Raw genomic sequence first — 23088 nt, 5'->3', positions numbered from 1 at the left:
CGTCGACGTCCTTCACTTTTCTGATCAGCTTTCAGACTCACCTGTCGTAATAGTAGTCCCTGAAACAAAAGAAAGATTACAATGTAAATCATTTTATGACAGAAATTTTCAAAATAAAGGCAGAGAAAAGTTTGGAAAATTGTTAAATATAATCCCGATTTTCGTGCGTGGTACAATTAAGTCGGAAATCGATACACATTGTGGAAAATAATTGAACTCTGTCAGACTCATTTTCTACTCTGAATCGGTACCCCGCTGATTTCTGCTATACGTTTCTTCATTGATTTTTGTCAATTATAATTATCGACAAGTATAATACCGGCGACGATAATATTGCGTTGTACCAATATTATTTCGCTACCGGATACAATTCGATGTCCCCTGTCAAAATTCGAACTTCAGGTAAATTTTTCACTGCTGACAAAACGCACAGAGGACAAGAGAAATTATGTGCGGGCGTTGAAATTCACACAGGAAGTTGTAGATCCCGATCCCTTTGATAAACTTTGCGCGGTTAACCCTGCGGCCCCCCTCGACTCGTTACAGCTCATGGTTGAAACGCGTTCAAAGAAGGATCCCTGATTTTCCTCGGTGTGGGAATTATATTGCAAAATGGTTAAAGTGAAAAATTCCGGCCGCGCGGTGCCGCGATTATCATTCGGCTCAGCGCGGTGCGACGCATGGCGGGTGAATTGAAAAGGGAATGAAAAAATAAAAAAGTGACAAGAACCGGATATGTCGGGGGTAGGGTACGACAATGCGGCCAATCACAGTTCGCGGGTGTTTTCTGGTTCCGCGGGGCACTTGGCACAGCGCTTGGCAAATGTTTTCGGCGTAAAATTGGAGCGAGGTTCAAAGGGGCGAAAAATTGAAAACATACAGATGAGAACGTGATGCAATTTCGCGGGGCGTCGTCTTCGTCGTCGTCGTCGTTGTTCCGCTCCGTTCCACCATACGCCATGCCGGCCCTGACGGTGGGAGTCGGGAATTAAACGGGAGACATTTTCGGGACACCACCGTCTGAATACTAAAGATAACAAGTCAGCGAGGAAGAAAGGGTTGGCTTAGTTCCCCGCGGTTCCTGCTACCCTCGGAGAGCCGGGAGGCGAAGCGGAGCTTCGCCCGGGGAAGAAGGAAGGAAGGAAGGAAGGAAGAGGGAACCACCTCGTTGTGAAACAGAGTCGACCCGTTCTTAGCCCAGCCAGAAGGGCTCGTCTTCTTCCCGCGTCGTTTACCACCTTCTCAACGCACTCTCGAGAGCGAGACCCGCCCAACCTAATTAACTGACAATGAGATTCAGCCCTGTGCCAAAGCGTCTTCTCGAAATTGACTGCGTTTGTTATCTACTATAATTAGCGTGTCTGATATCTAAAAAAAAAAAGAAAGAACTCGGGCGATACCCTTCGGTAGGATGAGTTTATTATGTTGTTTGAACAGCGAGGAAGCGGTCGAAAAAATTGCCTTTCTCTTCACTTTGAGTAATAATAAAAGGTAAAAGGTTCTATTTCATTCGTAAAAATTACGGATATGCAAAGATTGTATTGAGAATCGCTCAGGACGAATGGTGAATAATTGAGTATTTAGATTCTGAACGAAATGCCTTTGCTGCAGTAGATCTGGAGGATTAATCTGTTCGACGTGATGGCAAACCTGACATCATCGGTAAGTCGAAAAAGGGCAATTTGATTACTGAACTCCTTACGAAAGCCAGATTGGAAATTTTCAAAAAAACTTACAGGCTTCAAGATACTCGGATAACTTCCAGTTAGTGAGTACAGAAGGCAGAAATGGGGGTGAGATGGTGCAAGGAGAAGAAGAAGACGAAAAAGGACAAAGATCCGGGATCCACGTTGTAACCTATAGCTGGAAATTATTTCTCCCCTTATATATACATGGGAGCAATCGTGGCGGTAAAGTCAAGTTTAATCCCGCACTCTGTGTGCTCGGTAAAAGCTAAAAACTATCGAAGGAGAAGATGGAGAATAAGGAGGAGTGGAAGGAGAAAAAGGAGAGTCAAATTTAATTAGCGGTTATTGCGGCCGGATTTGCACGAAGCCCCGAGACTCGGAGCCAGCCTTCACATTTTGTCAGCCTTTTCTTCAGGCGAAGACCCACATCTGCTAAATACTTTCGTCAATACAAGCGAAACGATTGAAAATATTACTTATTTCGAAACGGATCGGAATTCAAAAGGTACGCCTTCGGGCCTCTGCGGACTTTTTTGTAAATTATCGCTTTCTTGGGAATAAATTCTTGTCTCGATTTTCAATTAGGAACATCAATCGGATGCACCCTGCGCGAGTATTACACAAGTTTGCGCGACCTGCTCGCCTTGCGCAGTTTCGAGTTGATTAGACTTTCATTTTCGACGTTGGCTGTATCATATATACCTTCTCGAAATCTCCGCAGATTGGAACCTGAAGTTAATTGAGACAGAAATTTGAAGAGGGTCTGGAGTACCATCCCACGACATGAGATGTGGTTACGTGCCGCGCCTTCACACTTCGCTTCTCCAAAACGGATGCGAAAAGTTAGGCTGTTATTAACAGTAGAAGCGATCCCCTGTTCAGTTGTTCGTCAAGTTTCACGTCGGGTTAATCGTTCCAAAGACGGACTACTAATCGGCTTAATTTCGCTTCGTAATTTCTCATAAACTGTGGAAAAAGTATTAACGAAGAAGAAGCCGCGTAATGAAAAGCAAAAGATTCGAGATATTATACCTGCCTTTTCTCTCTCCATCTTTTTTCAACCGTTAATTTTCGCGGTTCCAATTAAGCTTCCCCGCAGGGTTATTCTCGGTTTTGATGGCCGCCTTGATAGCCACGTTATTCGATCCGGATGAATCTTGGTTCTTGTACTGTGGTCTCGTACACCAAAAATCAACTACAAATCTGCTGTCCGCCAGGGAAACAGGATGTTGAAACCCTGCTGATGATGGATCCTTGACACAACGCATTCCTTTTCGATTCTTTCATATCGCGTAGAGGTTAACACGGCCGATCGTTTCACGTGTGGCTGTAATATCGATCGGTTTTTACGTGTACAATTTGCACTACTTTTGCACCCGGCTGGTATCACATCATTTTAATACGTATCAATGTACAAGCACACACGTCGGGCAAGCTGCAGTGATAGGATGGAATTACTGCGGCGTACCGCGTCACGATTGACAACCAACAAAGGATTTGTCGGTTGCGTTGTCGCTTATCGAGCTACCGTGTTCGTTTGCAAATATGCATTTGATGCGTTTTTTTGTTTTTCCTTTGCCTTCTTTTTCATTTCGTTTTATTTTATTCACTTCGTTTTTACGCTCGCGTTCCAAACGTAGTGCTGCTGTACAAACAACGTCGTTACGACGACACGTGACAATCACGCTCGGCAAACATTCCGGGTATGAGTGGGAACAAGAATAATAAAAAAAAAAAAACTGCAAATTGCCTCAAACAATGCGTTCCGTCGGAAACCATTGTCGTTGTGTAAAACAACGCTTTAGATCCGGTTTTCCATAGTCACGTGACCTTGAGAGCCAAAGTTTCATCTTTTTACATGCAATTCAAGTTACGAAGTCATTCGTCTTCCGGTATTCAATCATCCTCTACACGTGATACGGTTAGCGGGACAAATCGGTTTATACAGCGAAGGTACTTCTTCCGTTTTAATTTGACCGCAGTCAGCGGCAGCCAGAGGGACACAAGCGCTGCATAGAGCGGAGCGGGAGCTATCGATCAGATGATGAATCAATTTGTCGAGGAAACGGGAAAAGGGTTGAATAATTTTCTGGATCACCGACACCGACTGCTGAATCCGATGCTCATCGCTGACGATGAAACGGGGGATTCAACGTTCGGTTGCGAAGCCCGGGGGAATTCAATAGTTTTCCGGCTCTATCTTGCAGGGCCGGCGCTACGTCGCGTCGCTTCGCGGTGTAACTCGGTGCTCACGAGTCCTGCAGCCAGGACCCTCGGGAATTAACCCAAACTCCGACGGCTGCGAGCACGGATGTGTGCCAGGTCCGTTCGGTCACACTTGGAGTACCAACGCTACGTCCTCGACAGTCGAGGCCGCGTCCCGGAGCCACGTAACCGACACAAAGAGGGCCTCGCCGCCCGCGAACATTCAAGAGTATATTTGCCGAGCGGTCAAGGAACTTTGACCAACAGTTGAAAGCTGTTAGCATTCAATTACACGAACACCCTGCAGGGCTGAGGATGAACAGATTCCAAAACCGAGTCGAGGACCCGCGTCCGTTTCTACGACCGGAACACTTTGCACCCCTATTATGTACGTGGGTATGTGTGATACTACGGTTCGAAGAAATCCGGGGTGGTTGCAGGTCGGTTCGACCAGCAGCCGAGTCGGGGGTCGTTTTACTTCTTACGATGTTATTACCCACCCGAAACACCTGCAATTCGCCACAACCTGCATGAATACAGTTGTTGCGACAGGGGGCGAAACCCTAAGACTGTTTTCTAATCTCAACGAAATCTTTACGGTTCCAAAGAGAAGGCGCGAAACCCCGGCACGGTGGGCTTATTAATATGTATGCTTCCCGATGTGCGAGAGCCAGGCTGCACGGGCGAACGTATGGCGAGTTGAAAAAAGAGGCAGCTCGAGGTTGCGGGGGTGGGCGGTCGGGGTAGGGGGAGGGGGGGAGGTAGCAAGGTGTAATTACTACCCGGCGTGAGGCAGATAATGGCTTGTGCCAGTGACATTATTTATGTCTTTACGTTTGCAAGTATAATTTTTACACCACCGACCGGCAGCGGCGAACCGTGCGTAACGTCGGACACGCACCGCCGAACGAGCCGGGTCGTGAGCTATTTGATATTCAAATCTACTTTCTGCGAATTGAATTTGATTCACTGCCGCGAAGGGATGGCCCGTGTGTATACACTGGGCCGCCTTCGAGCTAGCCTTGCCTTAACCCGCTTGCCTTTGCCCGATACTCGTCCCGGACCTTAGCAGGCAATTTTACGAGCGAGTTAACGCCGGCTTTAACGGTTCCAAGATCGGCTTAGTTTTATCCGAATATACCAGCGAATCCTTCCTCGCTGTCCGTACCGCCGATAATGTTACGTAAACGAATTCTTCACCGTCGCGCGTTTTCTTTGACGAAGGAATTTTTCTCGAAACTGAAACAGTGCTCATCGCTCGAAGCAGTTGGAGTTCGGATGCGTAATCTTCTTCTGGTCGATGAACAATCAATGCGGAATGGTAATTATGGAAATGGTTCATCCCCGTTCAGACTCCCATTGTTACTCTAGGCACCCAGAGTTCTTTTTAATGCGAGAACAGTTTAAGGTGAGTGTACCAGTTATTGGACCTTTTTTGGTTGTATCTGTTGGTTGCTTGGTTCTAAAATTACCAGAATATAAATTTCTAGTGCTTAACTCTCTAGCGTTGTTGGTTCTAGTCATCGAGAAATTCATAATTTGTGTCGTCGATGTGTAATTTTGGTAAATAAAAGGGTCAATAATTGGCTCTAAACGTGTCGATAACTGGTACACCGAACTTAACAGCTCGCTTCTGACAATGGAACGAACTTGGAGATATTTTCAATTGATATTCGCGTTTCGACGATTTCTTACTCATTTCGCATCACCAGCTCGATTACGATGCCGGAGAGTGTACCTTGAGGGTTAAACTTTACCGTTGAGGTTAAGAAAACAATTTTTCTAATCAAATATTCTTCTAAGTTGATGTGCAAACGCAGGTTACGCGGTATGTATAGTCGCATCTCAAGACTGAGAAAATTGCATTGACCAACGTCATGTAAGCCACAAAGCTTCGCAGAAGAAAGCATCCTGCTGGTTAGGTATTTTCAAAGCTGACGCGATCGCATTTACGATCAAGTTTCCTCCGTCGGGATCAACTTCACCGCAACGTTGTTGTTTTCTATTATCATTTGCGAATCAGGTGAAACATCGCAAACTTCAAACAAATTTAGCTTTTACCGGGTGCTTCTTTCTTTCCCGCAATCCCAAGTGGCCAACCATCTTATTGTCAATCTGCGGTTTCGTTATCGACTCCGACCGATAATAGCCGAGACGTCGATGGAAGAATCCAAACACTGAAAAAAAGACAAAGTGGCGACGGTCTCCAGTGGCGGTAATTTAAGTATTTTACACTCGTTCGCTTTTAAATTCGTTCGCCACTCTTAGACTCCCGATGATTTCCCACCAGAGTTCCGGGGCACTCGAGTGTCCAGCGGAGCTCGATTCTTTTTTTCGTCCCCTTGACGTTGCCAGGAACTCGGCGGAAGAAAACCGCAAAGCTTGCCTCGCTAAACGCCGATGAAAATTGTAGCCGTGTTTTCTCTCAACGCGAACCTAGCATTCAAACGTCATAATTTCGACGGCTCGCACACTCGAGGAAGCAGCTTCCGCTGCAATCGTCTCGGGTATTTTACGGTCAGAGAGGCTACCGTCACCGGGCAGACGTTCTACCTCGAGCTTTGGTCCCAGGGGAAACCCCCCTGGCGAACAGGGAGTTCTCTGTCTTCATATAACTTATGTACCCGCAAAAACACATGGGAAATTCCTCGCAGAGTGCTGCTCCCTAATCTCGATCCTCTGCACTCTCTTTTCTTACCCACTTTTTAAGATTCTTCCTATTTTCATTCGCCGCAGGAAATCACGTTGACCACTCGGCTGTTTCGCGTAAGGCTTGATTACGGTGATCGGTTTTCTCGTATCGTTCGGGAAATTATTTCCGCGATTATTTATTTAGGTTTTGGTATTTAGAACAAACGGCAATTCACATCTGCTGCAGATCTTCACAGCATATCGTATGTGAATAAAAGAGAAATGGCAAACGAATCATGAAATTTTTATTCAGTTGAAAAATTTTCAACTCTACGCTGTAATGAGTGCGATTCTAGGGTGCGATGTGGATCCGGTTAATCCCTGGTGCAAAAAAAAAAAAAGTCTGCAGAGGTTGCTCGAGTACGGCAAGGTACTGCAGAGTAGTAAATAGAGCAGCAAAGCGGTTAATACGTCGAGCTGGGCTGCATTCTCGTTTATTTCTTTGTTTGCAGTCTCGTTTTACGCCACCTGCTTTCGGATGGATAATTTCCGGTCTCTCTCTCTCTTCCAGCATTTATGCACAAGGACCCGGTTTCACCTTTTAAATACTACTCCGAGATGAAAACGCGATTATTTCTATCGCCTCTCTGCGTGAAGAATTTAACAACGCGGGCGGTGATGAGAAACTCGCGGAAAATAATCCAGGATGAATTTTTGAACGGTGCTTTAATCGGCAGTTTCCAAGATCATACCAATGTACGTTATTACAGATATAAGGTACAAAAAGCGCGGACAGCCAGCCTACCAGTGAAACTTCCTCTGTATTACTCGGAATTCGAATCACCTACTTTAATATTAATTTTCCCAGGATGCAGCAGACGCATAAAATACCTCGACATTCCTGTAAATTACAATTCTAAACGTTTGTTGGTGACGTTAACGGCCGGTCCAGTAAACATCTCTCGACTTGCATGAATAACGAATACATCCCTACGGCCGCGCGGTGTTGTTGCAGGAACGATTCGTTTTCATGAAAGTGGATACTCGGAATTATTGCCTACCTATATATGTGTACCAGCGTCATTTTCGTATGCTGCAGGGGAGAAGTTGCACATTGACATTATCGTCGTTGTGATTTCCGTGATATCGGTATAATAAAGCAGTTTCCGAGGCGACTGCGCGTAGCGGGGAAAAAAAAATGGTCTCACCGCTGCACGGTATGCCCGCCACAAACGTATAATACCGTCATTGTTAGCTTTTGCGTCCATGTACCTACACCCACCGCATAAGCTGATTAACTTTGGTCATAGCCACAGGTACTACAATTGTTTGAGAACGGAATATATTTTTGGCCAGGTCATAAATTGTTCTAAACCAGAGCTTATATTGTATTTAAACAATGCATGCCCCTTTTGTTGGAACACTTTTTTGGCACTGGGGTGGAAGCGAGTCTGGCTTACATGCGGTACAATATGCGCAAATTAACAGACGAGTTGTTAGTACCTTGAAATTATGTCTCTGCAGCTCGAAAATGGATATTTTGTCCACGGATTTTCGTTGTCTGTTACTCCTTGGATTTTTGGATACATTCGGTTCTGGATTTGTTGAAAATTTTACGGTGAATATTATTTGATGACGGCGCTATCTTTCCCTCCCTGCGCAATCTTACGCAGAAACGTAAATCAAACTCATTCCGATCGTCGTCGGCCTTATTCGCATCGAGCGGCAGAGTAAGTTGATGAACGATACATATAGCTATCGTTCATACATATGTATACCAGTGGAAATATTTCCGCGATTGAATATTCAATTGAGAGTTGAAATTCATGCGATATCATTCGCGCTCGACAATGACCAATTCAAAGGACTGAGGATTATGAACGGGCTCAAATGAAAAGTAGATTTCGAATCACGTAACGTGACTAACTACATAAACTGATACGCTGAAATATCAGTTGACGAGAAAACAGAATCTGTTAAACGAAACGGAATAACGTTTAAAAACACAGCTTCGAATGAACAGGTAATCAAACTCTGCTCAGGTATGATTATGCAATTTCCAATTTGAAAGGAGGAGGGAAAACAAAAATGCCAAAAATGTGAAAGAGAATCGTAAAAATTGGATTGCGCGAATGGGGCAGCTTGACGGAATGAAAAACGAGAGCGCGCGAGCGAGCGAGCGAAAAGGGGACGTAAAAATGCTCGGCGTGAGGGCGTTAAAAAGTGTCAACCGTTAACGCGTTTATAGCTGTTAAAGGGTTGAGCCGGGAGAAGCGGGAGACAAACTTGGCAAAAACGTGCCGTTAGGGGCGAGCACGGTGAAGGTTAGCTGCCGGATATGAGCTGCAGGGAGGCGAAAGGGGAAGCGGACATTATAAATGTAAATATTTCGGGCATTTCTTAGTATATTTATGAGCACGCGACACGGCAGAGACGCTTCGCTCCGCGCCGTTCCATTCCACTCCATGCCATACGATACCAAACCAGACCAGACCCGGCATCCTTCTGTAGCCGGTAGAAATTGTTTCCATGTGGTGTGATTAAATGACATGAATAATGCAAACGCCCGTTGGCACCCTTTGGGACCGAACAGACAGAACTAGGCATGGGTTTAGTATAAATAAACACTTGTTTGGATTGTCCCGGGTAGGTTTGCCGCCCAAATTTGCAAGGTCTTTGGTTAAATATTACCGACAATAGATTGGAAGTTACCGTTCGACGTTTGACTCGTTAATTCCGTCTCTCAGCCTACAATTAGAGTACATCGAGAATCGGCCAAGTCTCGCCAAGTGCGAAATTTATGGCGAACTATCTTTTCGAAATTATGGTTCGCCATACCTGCCAAGGCTGCGCGAAGAAGTGCCAAAAATTGGGAGGTGAAATCGGACGCCCGGGAGTAGCGGGAACCAATGCAGGATCAGAGAACCGCCGGAGTAATACCTGACGGGGAAAGTTCGGCCAACTCATGTTTACGTCCAGGAAGCTATGTTTACAGTTTCACCATCTCCCGCGAAGTCCTATCAGCTAAGTCTGCCTCGGCTTAGCTTCCCCGTTCCTATCCTAGTTTTCTTGTCAGCTGGAAAATCCGGTCGACCAGACGAACAGCTGCCAGAGTTTACACAGCGGAAAGGCTCCAAAGCTGACCTCGAAAGATCGATATCGAGGACTTTATCCATTAGTTAAGTGACTTCTATTCATCACCTTGCAGCGATTAAAGAGTGTGAGAGTTGCGGCTTCAGTCGTGCAATGGGAATTGACCGGCGTCTGCGGTGGAATCGTACCGTGGCGGAGAAAAATTTATTTTACGAAACAGGTTGACGGTTTGAAAGATGATAATTCGTTTTCTTTCATTCCAAGTTTATTCTTTAGCGGTGTAAAAATTCATGTGCTTCTGAAGTTCAGGCGAGCCAAGCTTGAGAAATATGTCGTTAATTCGAAAAACGTGGTAAATCCAGGTGGAAGTGCAATAACTTAGGCCGGTAAGCTGATGTTGGGTTTGAAAAAACGAGTCACATTCGTATCCCGTCGATGGTTGACCTCGGATCAAGGGTGGTGGGGTCGTTTTGTTGAGATATCAAAGGGTGTGGGGAGCATTAAATGGGATGAATTCCGTCTCCGGGACGTTTGACTGGTGGTCGACATCCCTCGTCGTAACGTTACGTCATTTGGATGTCCGGGGGTGGTTGGAGCTAGGCACCGTCTTCGCTTTTCACCGACGTTGAGCGGCACTCAGCGAGAAAATCACCGTCGAGCTATTGTGTCCGAGTGGGTAGCCGGCGTCGACTACGACGAAGGAAGAGGCGTCGCGGAGGAACGGGGAGGAGGAATATACCGAGAGAAGGGTGCACGTAGCATCCGAGGGATGTGTGTCTGCGATGGATGGAAAGGGAAAGGAAGAGCAGGAAAGGAATGGAAAGGAATGAAACACGTCTTGGAGAAGTCGATGTGCGCTTTTTGCCGGGCAGGTGGAAAAAAGCGGCCGTTAAGTGGGATGAGCGGGTTGAAAACAAGCCCTTCCAGAATCGGCGAGAGCGAGGAGAAACCGAGCGTGTATGACTGCAGCAGCTTTGGAGATGGATGATAGACGCAGTGCGGGAGTTTATAATGGTACGGCTAACGTCGCGCTCGGTTGCACGTGTGCATGTGCATCTATTACGAATCCTCGGAGAGCTCTTTTGTCTGATGCCTTCTTTTACTTGGGGTATATTTCTGCGTTTCATCTAGTCGGCGATCGGCGTTGTACGGCATCTGTCTCGCGAGCTATGCCATTAGGGTTCTTCCCATCGGTGAAGGGTAACTGCAGGTATCGGAGTTCGTTGCCTCCTCCTATTCGCTTCCGCACATGCGGCGTTCGGAATATACAACTTTTATAATGCAGAGTCGATATCTCTCGCCGCCTATTACAGCCCTTCCAGAGACGGACGATTCCCTCTGTTCGACACGCGGGTGGTTCAATCACTCAGCCGCCAGACGGAAGATCTGATGAAAAGTGTCTCGGCGCAGGACAGTCAGGACCTAGGATTTTTCGGATCTCCCTAACAAATTGTTTCCATCTGGTCCCCGTCCTCCCTGATACCCACCGACTTGTTTTCACCGAGGGGCGCTGATCCGACGAAATTCCACCTATAAAACTGTCTAAACTGCCCATTGGTTTCGCGCACAAATCGATCACGTCACACCGGACGATTTTGCGGCTTAAGCTCGTGAAATGCCGCACCGAGTCGGGCCTTTGCGGGTCACCGAGGTCGCCGGGTTCGACGGGGTCAGGCGGGGCTCTCTTCTCTTCCGTCAAATTGCGCACCACCATTGTCCGTGCGTAATTTGTCTTTGTCGTTCCCACCGGCGACGTTGCCTGCTCGACTAGTTGGAGAACTTGACTTTAAAGAATCGCAGATCCCGGGCCACGCCGCATCGTCGAGTTCCGAGCTCCCGGCCACAGGCTTCGACGATTGAAATGGCGAACGGCTAACGCATCGTTCATCGTTTCGCTTTAATATGCGCTGTGAAAGTAATCGTTCAAAATCAGCTTTTCCTAAGGGATAGCTGTTGGGGCCCGGAGGGAATATTCTTTGAACACGGGATGGTTTTCTTGTGGCTGTGAGTTTTAAAAGCACGGAATCAGTTACACACTTGCTAAGCAAATTTATGAAATTATTCAAATGAATTCATTGAGACTCCCGTGAAATGTGTTCCTTTAATTTTCTCCAACATTGTTTTAGATTGTTTTATATAATGAAATTTGGCATTTCTCGTTCTTCATGCACTTCAGCGCGACGCCGCGTCGTCGCGGCGCAGTTCATTTCTTTTGTCTTTAAATTCTATCCCTCTGCGTCGTATCAGGCGGACTGTTTGCTGGGAGTAACTTATGATATATATTGTTAACCGGTGCTGCGCTCGAGCTCGAGCGGTTTAAAAAGAATAATGGCGGGTGGCGTAAAGAAAGGAACAAAAGTGAAATGGATTAAAATGTACGTAAAATACGAAGAAATGGAAAAAGTAAACAAGGCGAGCTTGCAGGGAGGGGGCAAAGATCTACCGCGTGGACTACGAATATTTCTACCACCTGTGATGACCCGAGGTTTTATATTATTTATTATTGATTATTATCAAAATATCCGACCAGGTATTGTCTCTCTCGTATCTCCCCCCCCCCCCCCCCCCCCCCCTCTGTACGTCCTTTTTCCATGTAGCGTAAACTCGTATCATGGCACACGAAACAGCGGATGCTTAGGCTACTCGTATTGTATTTCGAGTGGATAATTTATTCATTAAGCCCTTGAGGCCCTAGAGAAGAGAAAGAGAGGGAGAGAAAGAAAGAGAGAAAACGGAGAAAGAAATTTAAGGTTGGAAAAAAAAAAGAAGAATGAAGAATATGCATTCAATTTAAAGAACCCCTTAAGCCCTTTGAGAATCCTTGGTAGTATTTCTTTCTCGGTAGTTGAGAGTCGCGTATTCCCGTGAGATTGGTTGAAATTTAACTTCTTTAGATATCTGCCAGGCACATACGCGCGGTGTGCAGCGGCATTTGGCGTTTGGTTCGAGCCAGAAGGTTAAAATATTCCTATCAATTTTCCTTTCGTATTGCGTCGTTGTTATTGTTCTAAATTATTTCACGTTATGTTTCAATTTACTTTACTGTGCTGCTCGACTTCCACGAATAACGAGACCCACTTTTCGACACAGCGTTTTAACTTTTTAAAACAACCCGAGGGATAGGGTCTCGACGTTTTGATTTCTCTCCTTGGCTCTAATCAAACATTCACTTATGCAGTGATATTTGTACAACGGCTTTGGGCAAGAAGCAACTTAAAACTCAACACGAACGGTGAACGTATCGTGTGTGCCAGTTTGCACACAGTTTCGTGATTTCCGGTATCTCACGATCAGCCCTCTAGTGACATCACTGTGGAAAATGTACAAATGGATAGCATGAAAGTTGTTCATAGATTCAAATATGAAATAACGACCCCTGGTTCCGATTCGTTCCCGTACTAACAGTCGTCGTTTTGGAAATTCGGAATATTCGGTCTTTAATTGCAAGACCTTGTCGTTACGTATTTCGTATCTCTCTCGAGGAGGAAATCTTATAGGGATTCTCGTGGAATGGAGGTAAGTGCACGGTCAACGGCCAATTACTCGAGGCTTCCTATGTTAATTGGTTTCCTGAAGGGATGAAGCGAGGACTAAGAGGTTAATGCCGGGAGATTGGTAAGCCGGGATCACGTTCAGGATAAACGAGATGTGATACGTTGGGTCCACAGTCACGGAGTCAGTTCTCGAAACTCTCCGAAGTCCGATGATCCAAACCCGAACCCAAACCACTTCGGCCAGTCGGTTAAAAACTATAAGATGGGGAAACGCAGCACGCTTTCCGCTTTCAACCTCTTGTCCTCAGGAACTCGAGATTCCCGTTCATGAATAACGCAGAAAGAATCAGCCTATGTGAAAGAGTAGGAAATGTAGCGCTCGTAGATCTGGCGAAGATGTACGGATCCGCTATAGTCGGTATAGTGCTTCGTGAATGATTAACGAAAGTGGAATTTTTATCGGCGTACGTACATATAGATCGTGTATGAATGGTCTCTGTCGCGAGTGCTCGTCCTCTTCCATCTCTCGATGAAGAAGCGGCCCAAACCACTATCACTATTTTAGTGCTGTACGCCAAAGGGGTTATTCTATTGCGACACTCGAGACTCCGGTAACTTTGAGCTGGAAGGTTCATTTCTTCTCTCAAACCATATATCTACTTTACAGACTGATTTGAAAGCACGTTGTACTTTGAGAAAAATAAGTGAGGAGTATGAGGTGCACTGTACGGAGATAAAAAAGGAAACAAACGCAGATGAAGACAGTTCAAAATTCCTCAGAGTCTGTACCAATAAGAAACCTAAGTTATACCTCTGACTGTTCGAATCGACTTGCTTGATGTTCTCCGGGACAAATGTGAATGAACCGAAGCACGAGACAATGAGATATCATGTATATACGTACTGCGAACGAGAAATGTACGCGGTCTACAGGCTATCGATGCTGCAAAATTTTGGAAAGTTTAGTGATGGAGATAAAGCAAGGTTTCCGACTTCAAGGATGTGCGTGCATGCAAATTTAGTTCCCCATCGTTTATAAATTATCCGAGAAAATCGAGTACAGTGAGCGGTGTAAGCAACAACCGATGGGTATAATAAACGCTCGTTTTTAATTGGACGAGGTGAGTTGAGTTAAACGCAAATATGTGAGCGTGCAATTTCCCGGTGAGCCAGGTTCGTTAATACGAGTATAAAATTACACTATTATGCTCATTAGCAGGTAAAGGTTATTCAACATCGACTTACGGATTTCGTTACCATGCCTTTTAGGAGTCGCCTCCGACTTCCAATAATATCATTCGATTAGATTCGTTAACAGTAAATTTAATCAGCTCTGATAAGAAGTGAAACAAGAAAACTGGATTGTAAAATCGTTGCTGAAAGACAAAGTAAGAACAATCCAGGGCTTCGATTCTAGAGCGTGTATCCGATTTTATTCAAATCACCTATAGATTTAATGAACCCAAATACTTCTTTGGGTTTAATTTCAATCCCGACTACAATCGAAAGAAACAACAAGGTACGTAATGTCTGACTGTGAGAGACGCACCTACTGCTAAGTGTTATAATTTTTCTCTCGTATTCGAGTATCTGTTACCTTCATTTCGGGATTTTCAACTTATTTCACGGATCATTTCTACAAGTTTCGAACCATAGGTAATTATGCGAATTCTGGCGCTCATTTCCTCGTGCGCTTCGACACGGGCTGCAGCATTTGCGAAAGGAGCGTAGATACCGGTACGGGTACCCTAAACAAACGTAACCACACTAATTTCAAATGGTGTACGGTGCCTAATTCCAGGAGGGCGATGAATCTGACACCTTCTACCGTCCCTCCTCCATTCACACAACCAGGCAGATGAGGCTCTATCATCCCATCTTTCTTCCCGTCTCGCAGCGATGATCCCCGCTTTCTCCCTCTCTCGGCTCAACTCCTGATCTTAGCCGAACAAGGTTAAGTCCGGTCGTGAGTATTTCATGAATAAATTTCAGCTTCGAGTACCTGTAGTAATTGAATTCGATTTTTGATACAGATCTTACGCGGGGTGTAATTTGTCCGTGAAATGGACCAAAACTGTTATCATTATTTTTCCTCTCGATTTCCGCAAGAGCATTGACTCTGGATATAGTATAAACTGTGGAGTCTGCTCGGTATTGGATTTTGTGTACAGTTGTTGGATGTTGTACGTGTTCTGTTCGACTCAACGTTTCGTACCATTTCGCACGTCCTTCCAAGTGACGCTGCCTTCGAGGTTCAGCCCTCATGTTGTGCCTCCAAGTTCGGGGTGATTTATTGTTTGAGAGTCTCGCTCGATAAATCAGTTGATGGATATCGAGCTACAACGATTTTCAAATCAAAAATTTTTTACGGCCCATACCCGGATTATCACAACTAACTTATCTGCGCGATGCGTTTCCTATTGAATACGCATGGGATATCCTCCTGTAAAACGTAACTTGTAGAGTCACGGCCGGCCTCGCCGAAACGCCGCGCGGACGTCAATGTAGTGACAGTCAAAGAAACCGAGTAGGGGCTGACAGGCGCAACTGTTCGCACCGTGACAGTGATTGGCATTTCTCCACAAAACGCTCAATGCTCATGATTAACGATATTTGCATTATTCGGAGGGGGTTAAATTGTACCAAATCGAATCTCTGTTGCCTCGTACAACCGGGACTTAATCATTATGCCAATAACCGAATGTGCTGCTGGTGTGCAAGGAGAACAATTAACAGTATAAAATCAAAGCACGCCAATCTCTGTTGACCGTCGATCCATTGAACGTCACGAAGTGACAATCGCTATGACTTTGCATCTTGTGACAATTGTCTTTGCAATTTTATTCGTGGCTTATACGCTTGCAATATTTGCTCGGGAATCGCAGTTGAACAATGATAACGATATTTGTACACCTGCAGTGTCCAACGTCGCGTCCGTGGATGCGTTTGAAGTTCTATACTCCTGTACCTACACGGAGATATGTTCCTAGAGGTACTTTGCCACGCTGGGTGAAATTACGGCGGGAAGAACAAATAAACCTAGTTCAGTTCGCGCGTTAGACTTTGAGACGGCGAGAACTGGAATTCAGAGGCACGTTCCTTGCATAAAACACATTATCCTCCCCCTTCATCCCTTCTTCGTCCGCTGAAAAGGCGCTACCTTAGGTCGTCCTGCGACTCGGGATTGGCTCCGCTCAACTGATAGCTTTATGGCGTCTCGTATTTGTCTGGTAGCCCTCTCTCCGCCCGTCTCGCTTGACTCTTCTTTCCCTTGTACCCTACATATCCCGTGATTCCAGCCCCGCATTTTCAAGCTTCCATCCATCTCGTCTCCTCACATAACAACAAGTTCTTGCAAGCTCGCGGAGATTGGATTAGACGCGCAAGGCCCAAATATGAAGACAAATAGTGCACCCGCTGGATTCTCTCGACCAGAGTTCAGCTGCGAACGAGTCGAAACGTTCTAATTTCACTGAAAATAAACGAGCGAGTCTAGTGGATGAAAAACACTAACTAAATCGCGGTGATTCTGTAACGAATATAATATCTAAGATATCCGAAAAGCGGAGTGAGCATCGGATGTATGCGGGCAGATTTGGTGGAATATCGATGGAGTCTGGGTGGCTGCGTTTACCTATACACATGTATATATGTATGTAGGTAGCAACGCATGACGCTCGAATCGATTGGGGTTATGCAATTGGTACCAATAAATTACCATTATCGAATTCCACCATCTTGATTACTATCGTAAATGTTTGCATTTGCACAATTTGGAGCTGTGCAAACACGCGAGGTTTCATCGTGGCCTAGGTGTACCGATTCGAGAGGACATGTCGAGTGTTTGTAACGTCACAACACTGGGCAGGGTCCAATAATGGATGCGTATTGGCGTCAGAGGTGGCCGGTCCAGTCAAATATTGATACTGTGGAATGTTCATTGACCATTACCCATTAGCCACCACTACCCTCGTTGTACATTGTGTACGATTTCCTAGCTAGAATTCAGTTCTACAACTCCAATGAATAATAATTTTCGAGCTTCACATCGCCAAGAGATAATTTATCAATTGATACGCGTGCAAGTAGTTTCGTTAGTTTCAAAAATTCAACTCACCAGTCGTTCCCGGTCTTGGCCACGTTTTGACGTTTGCGTCCGGTTTGATGAGGTTTTGGTTCCGCCACCATGTTCACATCTGCAACCAAACCAGAGGAAAATGTTCAAGTAGCTAAATCTTATGACAAGAAATTCTCATGAACATGAAATAAGAATTCAGTTATAGATTTGGTTGAACTAAAAATGAGTGTTATAAACCGTGGCGACGCAAAATCTCACCAGTCCGCTATCTGATTTCGTATATAAACTTCTCTCTCGTCCTAAGCTGAGACGGGAAGTTTATGCAGATCAGGGGGCCCACCGACTCAGTTTGCCAACAAAGTATGTAGTAACACGCCGCAGTCTATCGCGGCCACACAGCTGATGAAAAGCAAACATGCCGACTAATTGCGTCTCGCTCCTTGGCAAAGAAGAATTTCTCCTGTAAATTTTAGAGGGGGTCTCGTGTTAAGCTAAATCAGGTGTGTATCTTCCGGTGGTCCTCAGGGCTGCCACCAGCATGGTCAGCCGCACGAATTTTCTGCCTCCGTCGAGCGCCCATGTGGTGTTTTGATAGGTTGAGTTAGGAAAAGAGAGACTCCTCGACGAAGGGTCGTGTCAAGTGAGGTAGCTGGATGCTACTTAGGGCGAGATTATGTTTGCGGTGCACCCCCGCAAAATTATCTCTCTCTTGCGGTTGAGGATGTGGGCTTAGTAGTCAGCTCGCAATGAAAGCGGCACATCAGACATGTCAAGGCGAGTCTGGGATCGCATTTAATCCTCACCGGAAGGTGACGTCGATCTGTACATGACATCGCGGTACCATGTGGAGCTGTTGATAAATAATCGATGAGACCGAGCGATTACCCGAAGCGGGATGCGATCAATGGTTTATCAGCTCAGATGAGCACACCAGCTGCACTTACGCATCCGGTTAAATATTTATCGCACATAATGATCCGGCTGGTGTGAGATCACTGGGAATAATATCCGGGGATAATGCAGCCAAAGTCACCCCGGGAGGCTTGCAAATAAAATAATAATCGTGGCGTACCGAACTCATGTGGAAACCGGGGGACCGAAGACGAGGAGGTCATTTTTACGTCCTGGCGGTCCAAAAAAATGTCATTTTTCGGACTTGGAACGAGTCGGGGTGGGCGATAGTAAGATGAATATGCATTTATGTAGGAGTTTTGAGTACTTCCACGACCCTCTGGAGGTGTGACTATACCGAGTTACCCGAAGTTTGTGAGGAATCAACGTTTCTTTGCTGAACAATATCCGCGGTAGGAAGGAGGACGCCTTCTCGAGGACCGAGTTACCCTTGGAATTGGCGAAACGGCAAGGTGCGGTCGGGACTGGAGGACAGATATACCGCCTCAAACAGACCACCGCCAACTTAACTCCCAGAAAGACGCTTAACTTTGGCTTAAGTTTTACTAAACGAGGTGCCATCATCCTAGTTAAATATCCGCTTCTCTTCCTCCTTTTTCCTCCCTCCATTCCAGGCGTCTATTTCTGCTTGCCATCGCCGGTCCTCCTCTCTTTTTCTTCATCTCCTTCATTCCCCTCACGCGTATACATCTATCCAACTCTCTAATACCTTTCTCTTGGTCGTTTCCTTGCGTTTCCACAATTTCATCCAACCAACCGAGCAGATTTGCATATGTTAATATTCCCATGGAATTATAGAGCCCAAAGCCGCAAGCTTATCCCGTCTATCTATGAATCGGGCTGTTACTTTACCGGATTTCATGGTCATTTTCAATTTGCTTCATTCCGCGCTCTCCGGTTTTATACGGGATAAAAGGTACAGAGCGAGGAAGTACTGGGTTTGAAATGGATCAGAGCTATATATACGGATCTTGGACCAGTCTGCGATAGACTTCGTTAACTGTTGAGCAAGGTAACGAAAGTTGATATCGAGTGAAGAAAACCGTATTTAATAAGACGCGGCCAGATAATCAAGATACATGTTATATTAGCTGACGTGCTAACGGACGTATAAGTATTTTTCGTCTTATTCAAAACTTTCCGTCATCGTTAATTACCTTCGTTATTTGCTGCATGTGGATGATGGAAATGCTAAACACGGTGCGAGGTTGTTTGACGAAAGCCTCCAGGAGATACACAGAGTTTAAGCATGCTTCTATTCGAAATATAAGGTAGGTACTCATACGAACAAGCGGCTTCTCTTTCAAAGTTAGGTAGGATGTAGTGTACACCATCCTTTGTTTCGTTGTAATTGGTATGATTCAATACCGTAACATTATAAACAGGCACCAGTGCCACCGGTTCGTCTCTGCCTTGTCTGTCTCTCTCTTTCTCTCTCTCTCTCTCTCTTTTTCCTGCGGGATGTAAATCTCAGAACCTAGAATGAACGGTTCCCCCCCCCCCCCCTGCCCCTCACTCCTGCGCAAAGCTCAAGCTTTTTCATAATACATCAGAATGAATTTATGCAAGCGTGAGAAGTGAATTGTTTACTTCAAACATGCGGCAGTGCTCCCTCAAAAATGAGGCTTCAAACACCGACTTCCAACAGCATCGTGCGACTAATTACCTTCTGTGACGTCGTTAGTTTCGTACGACTCTTGCGTAACGAGGAGAATTCTTTGTACCGGGAGTGTGCGCATTTTTTTAACCGACGATACAGAGGCCGCCGAAAATTATTTCGCATACTTGCACGAAATATAATATTATTTTTAGTGAGGTATAATTTTTACATGAGCTGATATTTCACGTACTGTACTCGACGGAATGACAATATTACTAGTGAGTTAGGAATAGTTGCTATTGTTAGCCAAGGCGTTAACGTAATTGAGTCAGTTCAGTTCGCATACAGTTTGTTTAATGTCTCACAGCTAGACAAACGGGACCGTGACGTTATACCATACGAATCAATGGGTGATTGAGATAAGATGAACTGGAAACACAAATATCAAATATACTTATCGCTCAATTGCATTTTGAAACGTATATACGCTGGCAGGGATGATACAAACACTTGGACACTTTGATGTTGCAAGATATTGGAAAATTGTTTACGAATGCTTTTGAGCGTGCCGATCTTACACCCCTTGAAGGGGGCTGCTTCGCTTCACTTACGGTAACGCAGTCGGTATTTATTGAACCATCTTCACCGTCTCCGTACATACTTGCACGAACTGTTCTGACCGCCAACTTTACGAATGTGACTCGATGTAGGTATTTGATTGCTTCGGTTACAGGCCATCCGTATGTTTCATAATATTTTTATTACCTCATTTACCGTTAAATATCACGTCGGGTGAGCACATCGAGTTTTCGGAAAATAAATTTCGGGAGGTATTCCAAATGTGGCAGAGAGATGAATACGCACAGTAAACTGGAACGTGGTCAAATTGACCACCGACAGTAATTAATTGTGCTGTCCACGTATATGTATGTTCACCTATGTCACATACCTACAGTGCTTATGTATAACTCGGTCACATCTAACCAGGAAAAATTTAATTAATTTCTCGCAGTGCGAAGATAAAGGATCGTTTAAAAAAAAAAAGATGTAGGATTAAAATTTTCAGGTTTAACTGCTGACCCCATTCACAATTTAAGCATTTCGATTTATATAATCAGGGAAATATTAGACCGCGCTTTTTCCTTCCTGTTGTTTCTCCGTTGGAACGCGTTAAATCACTGTTAATGGGACTGGATGCTAACAGCGTTACGTTCTCTTCCGAGCAAAACACCTATGTATCCTTCTTCTACCGTGCACGAAGTCATTCCCCACTAATTTAGTGACTCTTACCAGAGTGTGAGACGTTTGATTACGGGAAACTGTATGAAAGGAAAACAAAAGTGGAAAAAGAGTAGAAAAAGGATCAAGTGATCCAATCACACAACGCGCTTTACAATTACACAAGAATACGAGAAAAGAAACGAACTTTAACTCGCAGTCGAACGCCCACATATTATATATAAACGTATGATACCGATATCCCGATTTACTGGAACAACAAGAATTCCGGTTCAAGGGTTCGATTTGCGGTCACTTCGAGGAAGACGATGACCGTAGAATAAATGTGCATGCGGAGTCACTGACGAAGGCATAATACCTACCGACCTAATAATAGTTTCAACGTTTTGTCAGGTTATTTTCGTGCCCGTTATAAGAGGGAATAGATGAGGCTACAGATGTGGGCTCTATAGACGGTGCGTCAGCCGTTCCAGGTTTGTGCTGTTCGCTTTGCTCGGCGGTTAGTCAACGTAGCGGCACGTTTATTTTCATCATTCGAACGACACAAGGGCCTCGTTGTTAGCGAAACGTGGGCGTTGTAACAACGGCCCGAAAGAGATGGACGAGATTACTCGACATCGAGCCCGAGGGCGTAAATAGATTTGAAAATCATTGACAGAGATATCGGCAGACACGTCGCCCATGCATTTATAATCATAGGCCAAAAGTTGCCGCAACTTAAGCGTTTTACGGTATTTTGGAAATCGACTCATTTTTATTATTAACGGAATAACTTGTTTTCTTTTCTTTCTTTCTTTTTTCTTTTTTCCTTTTTTTTTTTTTCTTTGTTATTTGTTTGTTTTTTTTTTCTTCTATCTCGCCGCTGATGCAAGAATCATTCACTCCTCTTGTACACAGATAAATTTGTGTGCTCATCCCACGAACTTTGGCAGACGTACGGATAAATATACGTCCATGTACGCATGTATGTACTGTCGGAGAAGACGTCTTTCGACGGCTTGCGGCGTATCAATAAACCAGGCAAGTGGTTTGCCGGTTGTTTGCATGTTTGCGTTGGTATATCCGCAGAGTGTTTGCAGACTCCTCGTGGCGCGCGAGTAGGAGGCGATCAACGTCCGGAGTATCTACTTCCGGAGGAGAAAAAAAAAGTGGCGGAATACGCGGTTCGTGGAATATTCTTTTTCATCGTAGTTGAAAATAGCACGTCCTGTTTCTCGTGCGTTATTCGTCAGGATTTTAATGCTTGTTTCGTGTTTCCTAAAACTTCTCAATTCGTGCTTTGGCGGGGTTGAATTAGAACCAAGCGTAGGGTCGATTTAATTAAAGACGGGAGGCGAATCACCTTCCGTTACCTGAAATTTCGTGAATTCCGAGAAGTTCCGGATGTAGGTTGTAACCGAAGACGCGTTGCGGAGTTTTCCGTTCTGGGATTTGCCCGATTTCCTGTACCTACCTTCCAACCACCTGCATGGGTGAGAGACGCTGGCGTCGAGGTGGTGATTTTATGATCCTCAACGCTCGCGAAAATTGGTGGGCAAAGACAGGCGATACCGCAACCGTGTAATTAGCTAGAAAATTTATCTCTCTGCATAGGTTGTTTCTTTGAAGGTTTGCACGCAACGGGGAACACGACCAGGGTGGGTACCATGCCTAGCCCGGCAGAACTGAAAAAGCTGGTCTACACGAAGCTTGTATAAGGCAAGCTGAAGTATACGCGCGTCTAATTTAACCGAGTGCGTCGCGGGGGTGTATGTGTATTTATAAGTGAACCGGGAAACTTCTCTCCCCAGCAATAAATCCATTTAATCCTCGCAGATAAGGCTCCGAATTGTACGTTTTTATGGGCTCTTGTTTACCTTACAAATTAGGAACTTCCAACCGCTGAATTAACCTGGTTATCAATCCCTACGGGTGAAATATACACGGCTCACCAAAGCCGATCGGAATCCTCGACGAATATGCCCGGGGATAAGCCTCCGCAAAACTAAAATCCAACCCTTATACGGTTCGCATATTCATGTTCGAGTTCCCGTTCATTGGATTCGCGAGACGCTCTGAATTGGATTGCCTGAAAAAATAGCCCACGAAATGTTTAACTTAAGATCCTTTGAGTGTTCGACGACGGTGTTTTGTTGTATCAGCGAGATT

General features: G+C 45.1%; 1 protein-coding gene across 3 annotated transcripts in view; it reads right to left on the bottom strand.

The window, feature by feature from the left end:
* Positions 1–23088, bottom strand: part of LOC124298880 (uncharacterized) — a 162488-nt gene that overhangs the window by 34375 nt on the left and 105025 nt on the right. For all 3 annotated transcript variants that reach the window (XM_046751463.1, XM_046751462.1, XM_046751461.1), the window contains 2 exons: positions 17229–17307; positions 42–59 (listed from right to left, as the gene is read on the bottom strand). In XM_046751463.1, coding sequence (XP_046607419.1) covers positions 42–59; positions 17229–17307 — 97 coding nt within the window. The remainder of the gene's footprint in view (positions 1–41; positions 60–17228; positions 17308–23088) is intronic.

This window comes from Neodiprion virginianus, chromosome 2, assembly GCF_021901495.1.
Source record: "Neodiprion virginianus isolate iyNeoVirg1 chromosome 2, iyNeoVirg1.1, whole genome shotgun sequence".
Taxonomy (NCBI): domain Eukaryota; kingdom Metazoa; phylum Arthropoda; class Insecta; order Hymenoptera; family Diprionidae; genus Neodiprion; species Neodiprion virginianus.
The sequence above is the reverse complement of the archived record's forward strand: the minus strand, read 5'-3'. Positions and strand labels throughout refer to the sequence as shown.